The sequence below is a fragment of the Streptopelia decaocto genome, assembly GCF_964273445.1.
Source record: "Streptopelia decaocto genome assembly, chromosome: 3".
Lineage (NCBI taxonomy): Eukaryota > Metazoa > Chordata > Aves > Columbiformes > Columbidae > Streptopelia > Streptopelia decaocto.
In genome coordinates, this window is record NC_138656.1 from 98917 (window position 1) to 119287 (window position 20371).

The 20371-nt window shown below is 55.0% G+C and overlaps 1 protein-coding gene across 5 annotated transcripts in view; it reads right to left on the reverse strand.

Annotated features, from left to right (window-relative positions):
• Positions 1 to 20371, reverse strand: part of RIN2 (Ras and Rab interactor 2) — a 66833-nt gene that overhangs the window by 25628 nt on the left and 20834 nt on the right. For 4 of the 5 annotated variants that reach the window (XM_082049103.1, XM_082049100.1, XM_082049099.1 and 1 more), the window contains exons 2-5: positions 20108 to 20200; positions 8000 to 8094; positions 2895 to 3087; positions 2012 to 2123 (exon numbers count right to left, since the gene is read on the reverse strand). In XM_082049103.1, the coding sequence (XP_081905229.1) occupies positions 2012 to 2123; positions 2895 to 3087; positions 8000 to 8094; positions 20108 to 20164 (457 nt within the window). In that variant the 5' untranslated portion in view covers positions 20165 to 20200. Of the gene's footprint in view, positions 1 to 2011; positions 2124 to 2894; positions 3088 to 4927; positions 5070 to 7999; positions 8095 to 20107; positions 20201 to 20371 lie in introns of those variants that run through there. The other variant, XM_082049101.1, reaches the window with a different exon arrangement.

The window sequence follows — 20371 nt, forward strand, 5'->3', positions numbered from 1 at the left end:
CAGCAACGCCTCTCAGCAAGCAGCGAAGGAGTAATGCTGTCAGTACTCCATGTTGTAAGGCCGCTGCCCCATGCCAAGGTTCCAGTGCCACTGACTACACCGTCTGCACGTGAACCAGAGGGAAACTTCAGTCAGGCACTGATCTTCCATCCAGACTTCACAGCCTGGTCACCCATGCGGTGGAAAAGGGGATTTCTTTAAGAGAGGCTGACGGCGCGGTCAGCACGCGGTGACCTGGGCTGTGCCGAGAGGAGATGAGTGGCCCGGTCCCCGGCCGCAGCCACAGCCTCAGCGATGACCGGTGAGCAGAACACCAGTAGACGCTTCCCCCTTGTGGAGAAGTTTTATTCATGAAAGAATTTATTCATCCCATTCTCTAGATGAGGGAGAGGGAATTCCTTAGTGTAACAGCCTACGAACTCAGCCTCTAGACCAGCTACCACTGGTAACCTTCTCCTGTCCCTGCCACGCCTGTTTGCGACCGGAACCAAACCAGACACAGAGAATTAACTTCTTGTTGCTGGGGGCAGGAAAGGGAGAGGTAAAAAGGAAAAAGGCAGGTAAAATGGTCTCAGTTTGCTAATGCTGCAGACTCTCTGCTTCGGGGAAGTTTCACTGAAGTTGTTGCAGATTTTGTCCAGTTTTCACTTTCTTGTACAAATGAACCATGTGCTCTCCTTGCAGTTTCTGCACCACCTATATGCACCAGCTGCAGCTTCCTTTTTGCATTCCTACACCTGGGAGCTATTTTTCACGCTGTCCCTCTAAAGAGATGAGGGCAGTATTGTTTGAAACTGACCAAACTAACATTTGCTCATTTCTATCAGACAGAAAACAGGGAACAAACATAGCTGGAATTAAAAAAGAAAAATCATTGATCTCACATCAGAAACAGTTCCAAAGGGTTAAAATCCATCTAGTTATTACATTAGAAGAAAAACAAACAAACCAACCACCCCACAACCATCAAAAAAGCCACACTCAGATCTGATGAGAGAACTCATGACAGAGTTGCACCCAAGAACAGTCCCCCCGGGTACAAGAAAACGCAAGGACATTCATTGACAGCAGACTGGACTATGGACTGTGTTTCTACACAGGAGGGTAACTACCCCCAGTAATCAATGAATCCTAGACCCAGCAAGGCGCACGAGCGAGCTATTCGAGCAGCGTGCAGCGCAGACGCCAGCACTGCCGCACACCCCCCGTCCCGGACAGCCCGTCCCGCAGCGCCCCGTGCAGAGCGGCAGCGCTGCCGCACACCCCCCGTCCCGGACAGCCCGTCCCGCAGCGCCCCGTGCAGAGCGGCAGCGCTGCCGCACACCCCCCGTCCCGGACAGCCCGGCCGCAGCGCCCCGTGCAGAGCGGCAGCGCTGCCGCGCACCCCCCGCCCCGGACAGGCTGGCCGCAGCGCCCCGTGCAGAGCGGCAGCGCTGCCGCACCCCCCCCGCCCCGGACAGCCCGGCCGCAGCGCCCCGTGCAGAGCGGCAGCGCTGCCGCACCCCCCCCGCCCCGGACAGCCCGGCCGCAGCGCCCCGTGCAGAGCGGCAGCGCTGCCGCACCCCCCCCGCCCCGGACAGCCCGGCCGCAGCGCCCCGTGCAGAGCGGCAGCGCTGCCGCACACCCCCCGTCCCGGACAGCCCGGCCGCAGCGCCCCGTGCAGAGCGGCAGCGCTGCCGCACACCCCCCGCCCCGGACAGCCCGGCCGCAGCGCCCCGTGCAGAGCGGCAGCGCTGCCGCACCCCCCCCGTCCCGGACAGCCCGGCCGCAGCGCCCCGTGCAGCGCAGACGCCAGCGCTGCTGCACACCCCCCGTCCCGGACAGCCCGGCCGCAGCGCCCCGTGCAGAGCGGCAGCGCTGCCGCACACCCCCCGTCCCGGACAGCCCGGCCGCAGCGCCCCGTGCAGAGCGGCAGCGCTGCCTGCGTGGACCTGCGTGCCATCTCGGGTGGGGGTCGCCAAAGCAGAGAGCTCGGAGACAAACACTGAGCAGCGTGTCACTCACTACTTACTGTATGTGCTTTCTTTTATTGCAAATTCTTTCAGGCAGGACCCACAGTCACTGGGCAGACGCAGAGAGATGACTTTCTTCTGCAATCTCGCAGATTTCCTAACCAGAAATATCTGTTGTGGAGAAGGCAAAAGGACATGGCTTTAGCTTCATCACAGATGCCTGAATGGAGACATATTATAGACAAAAGGAACCAGACCAGCTTCAGTTCATGATCTCTGATCTATGTAAAATGTTTCTGAATGTTACTCAGTCATTCCGGCATCAGGCTCAACAGCTTGGTGCAAAATGGCAGCAGAACGCTCAGGAAAGTGTCTCATCCTTGTGTAACGCAGACACCTGACACCGAGTCCATTATGCACGCCCCTGAGCTCGCCAGTTCCAGACACAGCAGAGCCCAGGCAGACTGGAGGAGCCTGACGGCAGAGCGTGTCCCCAGCCCGCTCATCCACCCTTCCGCACCGGGGCCGAGGCGGCGCTGGAAACCCGCCGCCAGCCCCACCCGAGCCGACAGGGCCTGCGCTCCAGCCTAGCCACTTCAGTGCAGGCGTCACTGAAGGACAGAACACTGGTGTTTCCCATTTATCTATTACTGTCTTGTTATGAGGGAAATACATGGGTCACACAACCCTGGTTAGGTTGGAGTTGTAACTGCAGCAGTCTAGTTAGTCCAGTTCTCAGCTCCAGAGGACCCCAAACTAGTCCCCCAACATATCAGCCCAGGTACAGAGTCACACTCCAACTGGTCCAGCTGCCAAACGCTCAGGAAGCCCTCACTTGGATTATCCAAAGCACAGAAGCGAAGGTGGGGTGTTGTTTTCTTTGGTTGGCTTTGTTTTTTTTGTTAACACTCGCATCGAATAAATCCAAATGCAAGTTCTTACCCCGGGAGGCTGGGCCTGCAGAATTTCCATGGCTTCGGCATCATTCAGACCAAGCTGCAGCCACACAGGGTGAGTATGCAGGAGTTTGTCCAATATGCTCAGCTTGTTGGACAGGCTGTCGTATCCAGAGTCCCGGGGGCAGCTCTTTACATCGTTCTTCTCAGGAGAGACATTATCCATGTCCTTCACTGGTCTATGAAAAATAAAACAAACAACCAGACATGCTAACCCGCCTTAAAGCACCACTCGGTTCAGACAACAGTTACCACAAAGCTCATGGCACTGCTGGCACCCTGGACTGGTGTTTTTCCTACTGAGAATTCATATAATTAGCATACACAGAATTTCTCTTATCCACAAGACTTCTTTCTTTCACTTGTCCTCAACTCTAAACCTCAGCATTCTTCTATTGGTTTGTTGAAATTTGGCAATCAGTTCAGATACAGATGTATATGCATACATGGTTGACTGAAGATTTCACCCCTTTTCTTCATTATGTTCACATCTGGACGAAACGTTTCTTCAAAGGTATTGATATAATTCAGATATTTTTACTCTCAGATAGGTGGAAAAAACTGCAACCAACAGAGCTCTTCCTCTGCCAGAAAAACCTGTTCAACACTGACAATGGAGCAACCCGCTACCTGCTGGAGACCACTGCGCCAAACACAAGCACTTCCGCTGTTGGCTTGTAGGGATTATGTCCACAACAGAAGCCTACAGACCAGAATCAGCTCATCCTCTCTGCAGAGCTCTGCCGGTGCTCCGGCAGCCCTGCCGTCCCGCAGCCGCGCACCCCTCTGCTCCCCGTGCTGATGAGGGGCTGGACACCGCGGCCAGGAGAAAACACAAAGGAGAGAGGAAGGGGAGGAACAAGAAAAAGGGATTAAATCCCCCAAACAACCCCCCTAAGTACAACTCCTGGAGGCTACAGACACTTGTTATGCATTAAAAATCCAAATCAATTGAATACTTTGAGAACTCCTTTTGCTACGCAAAGCTTCACTGTCACTCATAGAATACAGAATAGCCAGCAGGATTACACCTGTGCTGGTGGTTCAAACTCCTCACTTTTCAGCTGAAGTGCATCCTGTGGTTCCTCCAGTGCTAGAAATCACTGCAGAGCAGTCACCCTGGTGACCATACTTGGGCACAGACAAAGAGCACCTGCGAGCTCGGGGCCCACAGCAGGCGCAGGCGAGCGCCTGCAGGCCGCGCGGCAGAGGACACCGCGGCCGCACTGCCCTGCAAACTGCATACAGATCTTCCCTCCCTGAGTGTCAGAAGGTGTCCGTAATTGCCAATATGCCTTCGAGGGGCACAAAACACACAGCAGCACGCTGTGCGCAGGAGGGAAGCCAAGTGTGTGTTAGTTAAGACAGGGCTCCGACCCTGCCGCAAGAGGAATCCCGCATTCCTCTTTCAGCCATGGTCCCAGCAGAACCTACACATAGAATCTCCACAGAAGTCTCACTGTGAATCACAGAAGTGTTTTCATGAGCTGTACCTCCAGCAAATATTGCTCAGAAACTTTCCAGTCACCTTCAGAGCGGGTTAGCAATGTTGCAAACCTGAGACAGCTGTGGCAAAGCGCAGGTTACACACTGACACTGGCTGCGGGTTTCACTGTGTGGAACCTCCTGCCACTCCTGGGGCAAGAGGTGGAAACAAAGCTTGTTGCAGAGGGAACATGTCTGCAAGGGAAACACTTTTTGCCTAAACCAGAAAGTCACATCCCATGCAAAAGAAGGTGCGTGCCTGGCGCCAGCTGCAGGCCTGGCACTGCTCCCTGCCGCCAAACAACCTCAGGCTGCTCGGAGCCCACGGTACACGGGGTCACAGTGCTCCTCCTCGGTACCGCTGGCCTAACGTCGTCAAACCCAACTGTTACAAATCAGAAGATTAATTTGAATAAGGAGCTGCCGGGTTTTTGGAACCTCCAGGTACCTAAGTAAACAATCCCTCCCACATGCGGAGGTGCGGAGGAACGCAGCGTGTGAGCCCACGCCTTACTGACCCCGACACGCACGCACCTCCTCGTGGGAGCCGCTTCTGCCCCCTGAGGAAATAACCCAAAGATTACGAGTATCTGACCATGACGAGACTTCCTGCCACTCCTGAACACTGCCAGGTCAAATGACCGCAACACACCTGAGCCAGGTCAGTATCAGTGTGTTAGTGCAATCTGTGGGAAGGTAAATGAGAAAAAACAGCACTTAAACATTATTTACTATCCAAATAATACATAAAGAGGACTAGAGAAAGATCAGACTGGGTGGACCCTGGCAAAAGCACAGCTTGGGAAAGCCAGGTCTGGCAAACCAGACACCCTACGAGGAGCCACTTCCCAGGAGCAGGAGGTGAACGCAGCCCAGCGCCCACAGCCCAGCGCCCACGGCCCGGCGCCCACAGCCCAGCGCCCACGGCCCGGCGCCCACGGCCCGGCGCCCACAGCTGCTCCCCCAGCCCAGCGCCCACGGCTGCTCCCACAGCCCAGCGCCCACAGCTGCTCCCACAGCCCAGCGCCCACAGCCCAGCGCCCACAGCCCAGCGCCCACGGCTGCTCCCACAGCCCAGCGCCCACAGCCCAGCGCCCACGGCTGCTCCCACAGCCCAGCGCCCACGGCCCAGCGCCCACGGCCCAGCGCCCACAGCCCAGCGCCCACGGCTGCTCCCACAGCCCAGCGCCCACAGCCCAGCGCCCACGGCTGCTCCCACAGCCCAGCGCCCACGGCCCAGCGCCCACGGCCCAGCGCCCACAGCCCAGTGCCCACGGCTGCTCCCCCAGCCCAGCGCCCACAGCTGCTCCCACAGCCCAGCGCCCACAGCCCAGCGCCCACAGCCCAGCGCCCACGGCTGCTCCCCCAGCCCAGCGCCCACAGCCCAGCGCCCACAGCCCAGCGCCCACGGCTGCTCCCACAGCCCAGCGCCCACAGCCCAGCACCCACGGCTGCTCCCACAGCCCAGCGCCCACAGCTGCTCCCACAGCCCAGCGCCCACAGCCCAGCACCCACGGCTGCTCCCACAGCCCAGCGCCCACAGCTGCTCCCACAGCCCAGCGCCCACAGCCCAGCGCCCACAGCCCAGCTGCTCCCACAGCCCAGCTGCTCCCACAGCCCAGCTGCTCCCACAGCCCAGCTGCTCCCACAGCCCAGCTGCTCCCACAGCCCAGCTGCTCCCACAGCCCAGCTGCTCCCACAGCCCAGCTGCTCCCACAGCCCAGCGCCCACAGCTGCTCCCATGGCTGCTCCCACAGCCCAGCGCCCACAGCTGCTCCCACTAGCTATAGCTAAGCACTAGCAAAATCTGCTACCTATAATGCAACAATTTAATTTCTCTCCTGGTTTTACTTTTTTTTTTTTCTATTTGGTTTAGCGGGGGTTCGGTTTGGTGGGGTTCTGGTTTGGTTGTTTGTGGTTTGGTTTTTTTGCTTGCCTTTTTTTTTTTCCACAGTGCCTCCCAATAAAAGACAATGTGACTAAGTCACCTTAAGCTCAAAGTTCACACCAACCGCTTGCGGAAGGTCTGCTGCAACGCTGCAACGCTGCAACGCGGGGCACTACGCTGGTTCCTCCCCAGTGGGAGATGAGTTTCAACACAACTCGCGATGACTTAAATAAAATACAGAACTGAATTCAGTTAAGTAATAATGGAAATTGCATTTCTCACTTTTTAATGTTAGCTTTACTTACATATTTTAATAAAAATATATTTTTCATTCAAAATTAACAAATGCAGTTAAAAATCCATTATATATATAAATAAAAGTAAAAAAAATCCCCTGGATATGTAAAATAAGGAAATTTAATTGACTGTTCCGAGCTAAGTGTTTCCACCAAGATTTTAGAACTAGTAGATCTTGTATCTTTGAATACACCATACATATGAAAGACTAAGAAGCCTTTTCGTAGCCGCAAATTAGCTAACACTTGTTGAAATTAATTAGCTGAAGCCACCAAAATGGAGAAAGTAAACTGTCCACACCTACGAAAGAACTGCGCTTCCAAAAGCTCCAAACCTGAGCCATGTGCACCCAGCGCCACGGCCAAGGGCTGTCCTTGGGTCAGCCGTCTCACGCTCTTACCACTCAGGCAAGGCTGCTGCTCACTGTTCTATCCCAACAATTCGAATACATACTGTAGACAGTTCTATCACATTTCAAAAGTATTTATAGAAAGAAAAAAAGCTAAAAACACGGATGTAGTTCTAAATACCAAAATGTGACCAACTTCGTTAACTCGCTGGCTGGAGAACAAAGCCCCAGCTCGGGCCGCAGTGGCACAGAGCAGAACGCCGCGTCGGGCCGCTGCCTCCGCTGGAAACAAGCACTTCACCAGCAGGCACAAAGATACGCTCTCTTGTTAACACAATGATTAAAACACTGAATATCCTCCAGATGCAAATTTAACAGGCTTCAGCAGTCACGGACAGCAGCCACAGCAAAGCCCAAATGCCGGAGTCCCACTATGCCCGCTTACAGGTACAAGTTTAACGTTACACATTTCCAGAGCCCGCACCTGTATGCCGTCATCTATGTTAAAAAGCCAGAACCACATATCAAAACAGTTTAGGGTTAAAAAAATGCCCCATCTACCTTTATTTTTTTTTTTTAAACGTGTAAGATATTCACATATAAATGAACTTAAACACATATCCCACAAAAGCATCAGCTCCTAACAGTCAATATTTTACTTCCTAGCCTGAGAATGCAAATAAATCATGTTATTGTATGTTGAATCTTCACAGAGCCCCCTGAAGCAATGAATATTTTTAGCTTCTACAGTGTGAAGGCAAAGCTCATCGCCCTAGACAATGGGAACAACATCAGTAGTTTCCTGCTTTAGACATTCATCAGGCTTGTAACAAGGAAGCAGAAGGGAAGTGCAGTTGCTTTTAGAAGATATTCAGGCAAATACACAGAACAACGGAATCTCTGAGCACTCCCCCCGCACAAAGGCAAGTGCCTGGAACCAAGAGCAGAGTTATCTCCACCCCCCGTGTTGGTGGGATGGAAAGTGCCAGAACACAAGCCGAGGAGGGAGCACAGTGAAACACTCCTGTCGGGGCACACCTCCCGCTGCTACGGGAAGGAACGCGTCCATCACCTGCGCACATCGGCAGATTCGTCCTCCACCGTGGGATCCGTCTGCACCATCTCCTGCTTCAGCTCTCCGATCTCCGAGGCAATCGTGTCAATGAGCTAGAAAGGGACAAAAACACATGACGTCAGGCGAGTGAAGAGGCGCGGAAACGGAGCCCGGGCAACGTTAGTCACCAGAGATTACACACTTTGGGTTTTTTAACTGCATCCTATTTGGACTTCCCCTTGCAAAGGAAAAAGTAAGGGCTGGGGACAACTACGATCATTCGTGAAGGACAAATAATGTCTGTTTTGCACCTGTACAAAACCTTCCAGGCTGGCTGGCTTTTTAATTTGAATCTAGTAAATACATTATACAACAGATCAAAAGAACTAAATGAGTTCATCATTTGTAGCACTTACTTTCTCAAATTACACAAAAAACATCATTAGAAGAGCTGCATCTGCAAGGGCTATTTCTGAAGGGACACCAAGCCAGCATCACGATATTGTGGTGGATGAAAAGCAACAACGCAAGAGAGAAATGGGTGGCTGCTCTTCACGTTGGGTCCTGGACTGCAAGTGAGCAGAACTCAGGAGAGAACTGCCTTGTAACACTTCAGCTCAGGTGGAATACGATCCTAATTCCGGACAGGACGGCAAGAACGCACTTTAAAGCAGGTGAGATTAGCACTAGGGCTGTATCCTGAGGAGCATGGCGTTTGCTAGCCAGATGTCTGGGAAACATCTGGTTGAGCAGAAACCAACTATGAGGCTTGCAAAGGACGCTGTCTTGGAAATTCTCTGCAGCAACTGCATGGAGTTTGCCTGACCCACGGCAGGACAGCACACAAACCGGCAGCGCTGCCCTCTCCGGCCTGCAGCGACACCCATTAAACAGCCCGCAGCGACACCCATTAAACAGCCCGCAGCGACACCCATTAAACAGCCCGCAGCGACACCCATTAAACAGCCCGCAGCGACACCCATTGAACAGCCCGCAGCGACACCCATTAAACAGCCCGCAGCGACACCCATTAAACAGCCCGCAGCGACACCCATTAAACAGCCCGCAGCGACACCCATTAAACAGCCCGCAGCGACACCCATTAAACAGCCCGCAGCGACACCCATTAAACAGCCCGCAGCGACACCCATTAAACAGCCTGCAGCGACACCCATTGAACAGCCCGCAGCGACACCCATTGAACAGCCCGCAGCGACACCCATTGAACAGCCCGCAGCGACACCCATTGAACAGCCCGCAGCGACACCCATTGAACAGCCCGCAGCGACACCCACCGAACAGCCCGCAGCGCTGCCGCCTCCTCACCGCCGCCCCAACCTCGGAGCAAACCAACAGAACCTGCAGCTGGCGTAACAACAGCCTTCCAGTCCCAGTTAGAACAGCTCACAGTCACCCACAGGACACGGCCCTGAGTCCCACTGGCGTTAGGGAGCTCAGTACAGCAGCGTTTTCAAGGAATCGCAGGCAACACTTTCCTACGCTGTTTTATTGGGAATTTTCCCCTTCCTCAGAAGCTGACACCCTCCTTGCCGTGCAGCATTCTTCTGATTGATTCCAACGAAGTTTCAGTCTCTACTTAAAAGAGGCCAGCTCCATTCAGTGTGGGCTGAGAATGAACTACCATACACTACAGCCATTCCACCGGCTCCTTTGTGTGGAGGTCAGAGCTCCCAGTCACACTGTGCCACTAGCAATACAGTTCACCAACGTCTCCCACCTGCTGACCCCCAGGCAGCCCGGAGTCGCTGCGGTGAGCTGTGAGCACGGCCTTCCTGACCACGGGAAGGAGCGGCAGGAGGAGCCGCACTGTCCTGACGGAGCAGCCTTGCTCCCCGCTGCACCCGATGAAACAGCACCCCCAGCCTTCCTGACCACGGGAAGGAGCGGCAGGAGGAGCCGCAGCGTCCTGACGGAGCGGCCTTGCTCCCCGCTGCACCCCCACGGAACAGCACCTCCAGCAACCAGCCGCCGGGCGCCTGCGGGGTCAGTTCGTCCCTCCTTTTGCACCAGCCCCCACACTGGCTTCACATGGTGAAAAATGCACATGCTGCTGCTGCTGGATGAGCCTCATGAAAGGCATCGCCATGCGCGCCTGAGAGCGATTGGGCAGCGGCATCGCCTCAGGGCAGCGCGGGCCTGTGCTCCAGGCCCTACCCACCGACTGCATCCTGCAGATCACACTGCCTCGATTCTTCTCTTTGAAAGCCTCTACTGCCTTAGCATCATCATCCTTAACACATTGACTCTTGTAGTCTTCTGGAACGCAGCACAGCTGCAGTCTCACTGACCTGAGGGGGGGCTTCACGCTGTGCTGTGCTGCCCCCCAACAGGGAGGTGCCGCCTCTTCACGTGGGCTGGCCCGGCTGCTCATTTAGCCCTGACAGCTGGTTCAGCTTGTCAAAGGTTCTAAGACTTTCTCACTTTGTCTTGTGGTCAGCTTTGTGCTGTTCACCGGCCTGAGCCTGGTGTCCAGCGCAGACAGCGGGAGCAGAGGACGGGACGGGCCGGGAGGACAACTGCCCGCCCGGCAGCCCGCTGCACCCCGCCCGGCAGCCCACTGCACCCCGCCCGGCAGCCCGCTGCACAGCAGCCCGCTGCACCCCGCCCGGCAGCCCGCTGCACCCCGCCCGGCAGCCCGCTGCACAGCAGCCCACTGCACCCCGCCCGGCAGCCCGCTGCACCCCGCCCGGCAGCCCGCTGCACCCCGCCCGGCAGCCCGCTGCGTCCCGCCCGGCAGCCCGCTGCACAGCAGCCCACTGCACCCCGCCCGGCAGCCCGCTGCACCGCGCCAGCCCCCACGGCCACACACCCCGTCCCTCAGCCACCCCAGCGAACCCCCAGGCTGTGGGGCTGTCTGTGCTGACCTTGAGCACAGAACCTGCGCCCCGCTTGGGAACCCAAAGCAGCCACCCAAAACTCGGCAGCTCCAGGACAGCTCTGGAGCTCAGAGGCGCGGCTCCTCCAGCGCCGGGCCAGCAGCGGCACACGGGCTCTGGGCTGACACTCGCGGTGACAAGGTAACCGCGGCCTCCCCAGGGAGCAGAAGCTGCACACCCTTGTCAGGTACGGTGAGTGCTCAGAGCGGGACTGTGCACGTGATGCTCCCAGGATATTTAAATCTAACTTTGTTCTTTTAAAAATAAATTCTGACAAGCCATGCCAAGACTTCAAGTCATCCATTAAAAGCAGGACATTTAAATAATTTTCTTTTAATCACACCAATTGCTGTTCAGGTTTTAAAGAAAGAGAGCAATTGTTCTACAGAAAGTCTTTGGCTACAAACCCAAACTGCAGCTAGCTGATATATTATACTTAGACAATTTTTAACAGCAATCCTTCTGTATCTGCAAAGAGACCCACTAATTGAGTTCAATGGTCAATCAATTCAGAACAGAGAAGCTGACGACAGCAGTGAAAAGACAAAAAACTTGCATTTCTGTTCCAAGCTGTGACTGAGCAGAAGTGGAAGGATCAGCTCTATTAGGCCTAAATCTCTGAAGAGCAATCCACCACAGCATCCAGCCACAACAATCGCTCTTAAACTATCAATTAGTTTCAAACATGAATGTGCCTTCTCAAAAGTAGTTCTAAATAACTAATGGCATTGTGAAATACTGACACAATGGATTTCTCGTTGTTACATCCCCAGTCTTCATTCATTATTAGTTTTGCTAAGTGCAATGAGGCATTCACGCACAGCCATACAAGTTGTTACTGCCAAATAACACGCGCTGCTGACGCAGGCCTTACCATGCTTGTACAGCTTCTGTGGCCTCCTTGTCCCTTCTGGCTCTGATGAAGCTTTTCATTTCGGTTCCGTGACACAGCTCCTAATTGCTCAGCACAGTCTTCTGTTCATTCTTTTTACTCAACCTTCACACCTCTACCTACATACCTTGGCACCCATCTCACCACTTCCCTGCCCCACATTTTCTATCCTCCATTCAGGAGAGACGTTTCAACTTTTCAAGTACGCAAGCACAAGGCTCGCAAATTTTAACGTACTTCAGTGTCAGGAAGCCGAACTTCTAGATTAAGAAGCAGACAGACTTAAACTAAGGCGACATCCTTCAGCTCCCAGCCGCGCGGGGCACAGGTTCCCGCCCTCCGTTCCAGCCTCCGAACAGCAGGTTTCCCAGGTTAAATCCTCGCAGTGTCTCCGGAAGCTGAGCGAATAAAGTGGAGTTCACACTGTTTACTATGAAGTCCCTAGTATTTTCATATTTCCTGACCTCCCAACTGCTTCAATAAGGTAGCGTGCAGCCCTTCCCTGCTGCCGCGACCTCCCGCTGCTGTCAGAACCTTCCCGAAGTTGCACCTGAACACAACTGAGAGTGAATTATTATTGGAACTGACCACATTGCAGCCTCTTCTCTTCTCGCACCAGCCATCCACAAAGGCTCTGACACCTGAGGAGTCACGAGCACAGCCCCATCGCGAACACAGCCGCCTCGTGTGCTCCGTCCTGCAGTAATGGCTAAAGGTTTAACTATTCCAGCAGATGCCGCAAGGCTTGGCTTTCAGTTTTCAGCCACAGCATCCCCTGAAGATGCTCCCTGTGCACTGTGAGAGCACGAAGCTTTTCAAGCACCACGCAGTCAGGACTATGAGCAATGCAGCCCGGTGTAAATACGTTAGGGCTTTCGTCACGGCTTGCTGGAGCCACCGCAGAAGGAAGGGAATGCCAGGCGGCAACCGGCACACAACGCGAGTCACCGCCCGAGCCTTACTATAGATGGCAAGTGATTCACAGTGATCTGCAGCTATATGTGATGCTTAAAATATGAACTCATCAAGCTCACCATATTATTAAACGCTATTTGAGGATTTCATCTGTTAATGAAACAGATATATTGCTGGTTAGAACTCTGCTGCATTCAATACTGAATCTGGTCAGCAGAGCAGCCTTTTCATTGAGTTCGCAGTGCAACTCCAGCACTCCGCGCACGGGTCACCCTGTGTGATCCCCACTGCGGGGGGGACCATGGGGGACCAGGGAGAGTGTGAAACCAGAGGAACCTCCGGGGGGACCGCGGGGGACCACGGAGTGTGAGACCAGAGGAACCTCCGGGGGGACCATGGGGGACCACGGAGTGTGAAACCAGAGGAACCTCCGGGGGGACCGCGGGGGACCAGGGAGAGTGTGAAACTGGAGGAACCTCCGGGGGGACCACGGGGGACCAGGGAGGGTGAGACCAGAGGAACCTCCGGGGGGACCGCGGGGGACCAGGGAGAGTGTGAAACTGGAGGAACCTCCGGGGGGACCGCGGGGGACCAGGGAGAGTGTGAAACTGGAGGAACCTCCGGGGGGACCACGGGGGACCAGGGAGGGTGTGAAACCAGAGGAACCTCCGGGGGGACCGCGGGGGACCAGGGAGAGTGTGAAACTGGAGGAACGTCCCCACTCCCAGCTCCCTCCATTGCATGGAGCATGGGGAAACCTCAGGCAAATCACTGAGCATCGCAGAGACAGTCACTCTCAGAATAACCGAGCTGGAATTGACCACCTATTAGCTTTCAAGGGATTATCATCAAATCACTGACAGGGCTCACGCCAGCTCTACCTGCGAACAGATGTGTCTCTTTCAACAGTCTTCCTTCAAGTGTCAGCTCCTGGCTTGAGGTTCAAGCCAAGCAGGAGACAGACTGCTCAGCAATCCCCTGGCGTCTTTGGTGCAGTCAGCCATTCATGCAGAGGAGCCGACCGGGAACGAGGGGAGGGCAAGTGAATTCTGCACCAAGCCCCAAGGCCTGCCCGGCGCTTCCCTGCCCAGCTCAGGAGCGGCCGGACGGAGAGCGGGCGGCCTGCAGGCCGGGAGCCAGCGCCAGCCGCCGACAGCTCGCTGTACCGCAGCACCAGGGACACCGCAGCGCCCGGGACACCGGCAGCGCCAGGGACACCGCAGCGCCAGGGACACCGGCAGCGCCAGGGACACCGGCAGCGCCAGGGACACCGCAGCGCCAGGGACACCGGCAGCGCCCGGGACACCGGCAGCGCCAGGGACACCGGCAGCGCCAGGGACACCGCAGCGCCAGGGACACCGGCAGCGCCAGGGACACCGCAGCGCCCGGGACACCGCAGCGCCCGGGACACCGCAGCGCCAGGGACACCGGCAGCGCCAGGGACACCGGCAGCGCCAGGGACACCGCAGCGCCAGGGACACCGGCAGCGCCCGGGACACCGGCAGCGCCAGGGACACCGGCAGCGCCAGGGACACCGCAGCGCCCGGGACACCGGCAGCGCCCGGGACACCGGCAGCGCCAGGGACACCGGCAGCGCCAGGGACACCGCAGCGCCAGGGACACCGCAGCGCCAGGGACACCGCAGCACCCGGGACACCGCAGCACCCGGGGGCACAGGGGCACCAGGTATTTGTGTGAGAAGCAGCGTGGGAAGCACCTGCTCCTGCTTCAAAGGCAGAAGGGGAAACAGTAAGCGAAGCGGAGCAACCCTCTGTTATACATCAGCAGCTGCTTTTGAATCATAAGCTGCCAGCACCACGGCCCCGATGTCCTTCCCTATGAAACCTCCCGCACCAATAACTGCATGACAGCTAAGCTGCTGTTCCCCAGGGGCCGGACACGACGACAGGATCAATCAGCTCAGCTAAGTAGCTCCTCTTCATGTTCAACATCACTTTAGTCTTTGCACCCACAACACCAGTCGTTGCCATAAAGAACCAGACAGCAGAGAGTGTGCTGGGCTCTCTGGCACACCTACAGAGAGCAAGCGGCTCGCGGGCCAACAGTCTGCACAACAGAAGAGGGTCTCAGCCTCTTTCCGTGGAAAGCAGACAATGCAAGGAGAGCAAGCGGCTCGCGGGCCAACAGTCTGCACAACAGAAGAGGGTCTCAGCCTCTTTCCGTGGAAAGCAGGCAATACAAGGGTCTCACAGAAGCACCGTGGGCTCTCAGCCGCTGCCTCACACCCGCCTTGCTGCGCCGCCATCTGGCTGTAACCGACTGAACAGTGGTAACTGCCTTCAACCAGAGCCGGAAAACAACCAAACCAAAACCATCCAACCAGCAAACCACCACCAAACCCCACAAACAAGAAACCCTACAGAACAACTCCCTCCCAGAAGACAAAATCTTTGCGCACTACAGCAAAGAATTCTAATTCACGTGGTACTAAAAACACAATAACATGCTCAAAAATTCTAGCTGACACTCCACACTTCATGCTATCCTTTCATACATCAGTTTGACCCCAGAAGGTGGAACAGACCAACAATGCAAAGGCACTGGAATGCTGTATAGCCTTCCTGCGCTCCAGCTCCGCGGTTGTTCCTGTGTTCACCACCCCTACAAGCCAACCCGAGCAGCGTGCCTCCCGACGCTCTCCCAGACCCGCTTTTGCACGGCTGTCACGCTCGGCCTCTCTAACGCACCTGCCTCTCACACCTTTGTCTGGGGAAGGTACTTGCTCATATGATTAAAGTTCTTGAAAACCATTGTTTTAAAACAGATTTTAACTTATAAATGTTTTAAATCAGAATAGCACAAGGCACACGCTGCAGAACAGTTTTACCTTGAACACATTGTAATTGTAACACTCTTTAATTTCTATGTCTGCCTTGAAGAGAACTTGTCAGAAACTCTTTCCTGAGAGGAACTTTTCTGTTTAGGGATTTTATTTTTTGTTTTTCTAAACGTAACTTCAACAAAATGACACATTTCAATCAATCTTATGCTCACATGCTGTTCTACAGACGAAATGTATCGGGTTTACTCCATATGCCCCGCGACACCAGGACCCTTCCTTAGTCTGTGAGGAGTCAGTACGTCCTGGACACGGGGACCCGCACCCGACGCACGGCGTCCGCAGGGCGGGACGCGCGGCGCTCGAACCGCGGCGGCGGGCACCGGCGGGCACCGCGCCGACCAGAACGCTTGTCCTCGGGAACGAATACCGCCGTTTTACAACTAACTGCCAACATTTTCTGCAAACAGCAGCTCATTTTCCTTGAATTCTTTTTAATGCCTTAAAGTTACTCTTCTCCCGACTAAAAAAAAAAAGCGTTTTGGAGTTGCATCATTTGGGTATTCTTGCAGTCAACTGACACACACTAATGCAACAGCACCTGACAAATAGTTTGCTATCAAATAACACAACGTATCCTCGTTATTTGATGACATCATTTCTTTAGTATTTAGGCTCGATTAAACCTCTGGTCGTTATGCAGGGTATGTGATGTTTGCATGATGAGCGTCAGCAAGCGGAGCTGCTGATAACGCGCTCCTACCAAACGCAGGAAGGATCCCGCGCAAGGAGCTCTTCAAACATTTTATATTCACAAACAGCATGAGTCCTGCCTTGCTGGAAATAATGGGAAGGGTCACACATTGTTTTCCACAGACTTGAAATCAAGACCACAAAAGGCAGTTTGCACAGGAAAATACAACTGAAGTGGATGGATATATTAGTGTAGAACAACATACTTGAGCCCCAAGAGGGAAAAGGTAATCTGAAGCAATCTGCCACAGATTATTTAGGACTATGAAACAGATATCACCCTGACATGCTACAGAAAGAAGGTTTACATATAAAGAAATGTATTTGAAAGTATGACATCCTCTCAGGTCGTGAATTATTTAACATAAAAAAAAAAAAGACCTTATATAGCATGACAAATAGCCATTTTTGTGTCTAATGTTTTTCCTCTGGGGTTTATTGCTGATAAAGCACTGTTCTGGAAGTTAAAAAGAAACTACAGTACAACCATTGTAAACCCAAATAATACTAATGACCTGGCATGAGCTCACCCAGCAGCCCAGTCCTGTACCCCTGAGCAAACCTGCCCTCAGTATCAGACTTACCCCAGTACTAACTGTTCACATTCCTCAAACCCAGGACGAAATTCAAACGTCTTAAACCACGAGGTTTCTTTTCATAACACATCACGCTGTGCTCACGGTCAAGAGATTCTTGTTCAACAGGACTCACCTCACCTTCTGTAAGCTGGCAGGGGTGACACTGTAATTCCTACATGGAGACCAAGAGCTCATTTCTGCTCCTCGGCGCTCTCTCACCAGAACGTGTACGTCATTTTTACATTTTGCATCTCTCGGGATGTCACGCAGCGGCGGAGAGCAGAGCAGAGCGGGTGTGCTCGCAGCCCCTGCACAGAGCTGCCCCGCTCCCGCCCGGCACCGCCACGCTCCTCCTGTTCGCCCGGGTCATCAAAGCTGCCCCGGCCCGGAGGAAGCCAAGGGGCTTGGGCTTCATTCTGTTTCAGGACGTTTTTAGAAAAATCACTCTTCCATCACTGCAACTGAATTCCTGTGTTTTGTGTTGAAAGGTAAATAAGATAGCATGCAGAATTAATGAAGCTGCCGTCTCGCTGAGAGCGCATTAAGAGTCAGCCGCAGCGCCCGCCGCGGAGCGTTTCTGAGCACGAGATTTACAGCAGCTCGGAGGAGCGGCGGGAGCGGCGGGAGCGGCGGGAGCGGCGGGAGCGGCGGGAGCGGCGGGAGCGGCGGGAGCGGCGGGAGCGGCGCTCCCACCCGGCCGGGGCGCGGACTGCGGGTGCGGGACCGGGCATGCGCCCCAGCGCGCGCCGCCCGCCCCTCCCGCCAGCAGCGCGGCCCCGCCCCGCCCGCGGCCCCGCCTCCCCTCGCGCCGCGGCGGCTCCTCCCCGCGCGGACAAGCGGCGCGCGGCAGCCGCGGCGACCGCCGCGTGACGAGCGCCGGAGAGCGGCCGGCGCGGGAACGGGAACGGGAACGGGAGCGGGAACGGGAACGGGAACGGGAACGCTCCTCTACACGCGTCCCGATGTCTGAATACAATTAATTGGGTAACTTGGCTGCAGTTTCTGGTTGTTTTGCACAGTGAGCTATGAATCCCCAAGACCACTAATATTGTTCAGTGTCTTATTCAACTGTAAGCAATGAAGTTTGAACTGATGTTTGATTTGGGGGCAGAAAAGCTTTAGTGGTGTTGCCAATTCAGTAAAGATTGGAACATGTTGATGAGAAGGAGGATGTTTCAGTAAAAGGATGTTTCTCCGAGACCTGTATTCAGTTCCTTGCTTTACCACAGACTCCCTCCCTAACCCCGGGGAAGCTCTTCAGCCACAGAACGACCCAACCCTGATTCCATCTTTACTGCATTTTACCACCTGATGTCTCTGAGCATTCACCAACTGCCAGACACAAAACTGGGGAATTCAGCCTAAAGAACTCTGGACCTCCGCTCTCTGTTTCCCTGGTGTACCGAAATCATGAATGTGAAGATACCAAGAAATGGTTAGAAGCTACAGCAATGGGAACTACTTAAGAACCAGAAAGAAAAGGTAGAGTTTCCCACTGGTATTTGTCAATTTTGTCATAAATGTTGCTGAGAACAGTAAGATGCTCTTCATGGAGATTTAAGTGCCCTGAGAAACTGCATGCCAGTATGCTAAAGGTTTCCTGGGCAACTGTAAAGTAACAAGCACAACACGAGAACCAGAGCAGAGGTGACTGCACGGTCTTAATTACTAGGTCTCCTAAACACAGACAGACAAGACAAATTAAAACAGCACAAACTGCCAAAATCTGGTGTGCCAAGTGTTGTCATTGCTCACCCGTCCAGCTGCAGCAAAGGCAGCTCGTCACGATTTCCCAGACGTAGGACAGGGAAGGAAAGAGCAGGCGGTTTCACGCAGAGACACGCGCACGGACACCGCGCGCGGCACGGACACCGCGCGCGGCACGGACACCGCGCGCGGCACGGACACCACGCGCGGCACGGACACCACGCGCGGCACGGCCGCAGCCCCGCGACCGCAGCCCCACAGACACCGCGCGCGGCACGACCGCAGCCCCGCGGCCGCAGCCCCACAGACACCGCGCGCGGCACGGCCGCAGCCCCACAGACACCGCGCGCGGCACGGCCGCAGCCCCACAGACACCGCGCGCGGCACGGCCGCAGCCCCGCGGCCGCAGCCCCACAGACACCGCGCGCGGCACGGCCGCAGCCCCACAGACACCGCGCGCGGCACGGCCGCAGCCCCGCGACCGCAGCCCCGCGACCGCAGCCCCACAGACACCGCGCGCGGCACGGCCGCAGCCCCGCGACCGCAGCCCCACAGACACCGCGCGCGGCACGGCCGCAGCCCCGCGGCCACACCGGGCGCAGGACAGCGGCCCGGCCTCCGGGGGACCGTGAGAGGCTGGAACAGCTGGTCTGGAGGCACCTTTCACTCCCACTGCTCTTCAGGGCCATTTCCCTGCAGGTCTTCCTTGGGAAAATCCAGGACAACCTCGGTTTCTTAACTGGCCATGTTTCTGACGGCCTTAGAGTCCAGTATCTTGAAACTGCCCGGGCACACTGCGTTCCTAACCAGTTCGAGTAACTACAGCCATGACATCGTGAACAGGAGGCGCGCAAAATAGCTATTCCACCACCTGTTTTTCACACGACAATTACTTACACAAGGAGATATCAAAAGACTGCAGAAAACGACACGGACACTTGCTTACAGCCTCAATGGCATCACGATTCCTTCAGCACATGCGTAAGTGGCAACCTAGAAACATTCCCCATAACTGACACAGCTTCTTGCTATGATCTGAAAACGGGACCGCTCTCCCGACCCAGCTGTGGACTGCCACCAAACGAGGTTAACGCTTGTGTTTATGAAATGTGAGACATAACAAAAGCGTGTTGCAAAATGGAGAAGCAGCTCCTGTCCCCAGAAGACCCTGTTTACTGCTGACCACATGAAGCTCTGCGTGAGCCAAAGAGAAAACTCACCGCGGCCCCAAAAGGCTCCGACTGGTCTCCAAAGCTTTACCAAACCTCACGCAGAGCAGGAGGCAGAACAGGGGACATGGTGACCCATGAAAGCTCTAATAACTTTACGCCTGTGTAAAACAAAGCTTATGTTCTCAGCATTAGCAGCAAAGAAAGCCACAGGCTGGTTTACACCGACTATTCTATTACATGCACAGGAAAGCAATATGAACATGAAATAAAAGGGCGTAAAAAGAGATGTTCAATGAAGTTCTTCCCATGTTACAAAACGGGCTTGCTACATATCACAGACAGCACTGCACTCTGCAGCAGTTGTTTCACATAAAACCAGGTGCTCCACGTTTTGTATAAATACTCCATTTACCTTAAAGAAGCTTCCTCTTTTGTCCAGACCATGGTCTCTCATTGTCAAAGACGACATCTTCCGCACAGAGACGCCACTGCAGGCCTCGAGCTCCTAAAAGCAGAGACAGTTCAATGGTTAGTCCGGTCTGTAGGAAATTCCTCTCTAAGCCCCAGAAGCAGTCACAACAAGCCGCCTGCCAAAACCCTTCCTGTCAACAACACGGTGCCACTGGTCTCCTACCAGAGTCCTTACGCATCCCGTTCGTCTACCCTTTTTCCATAA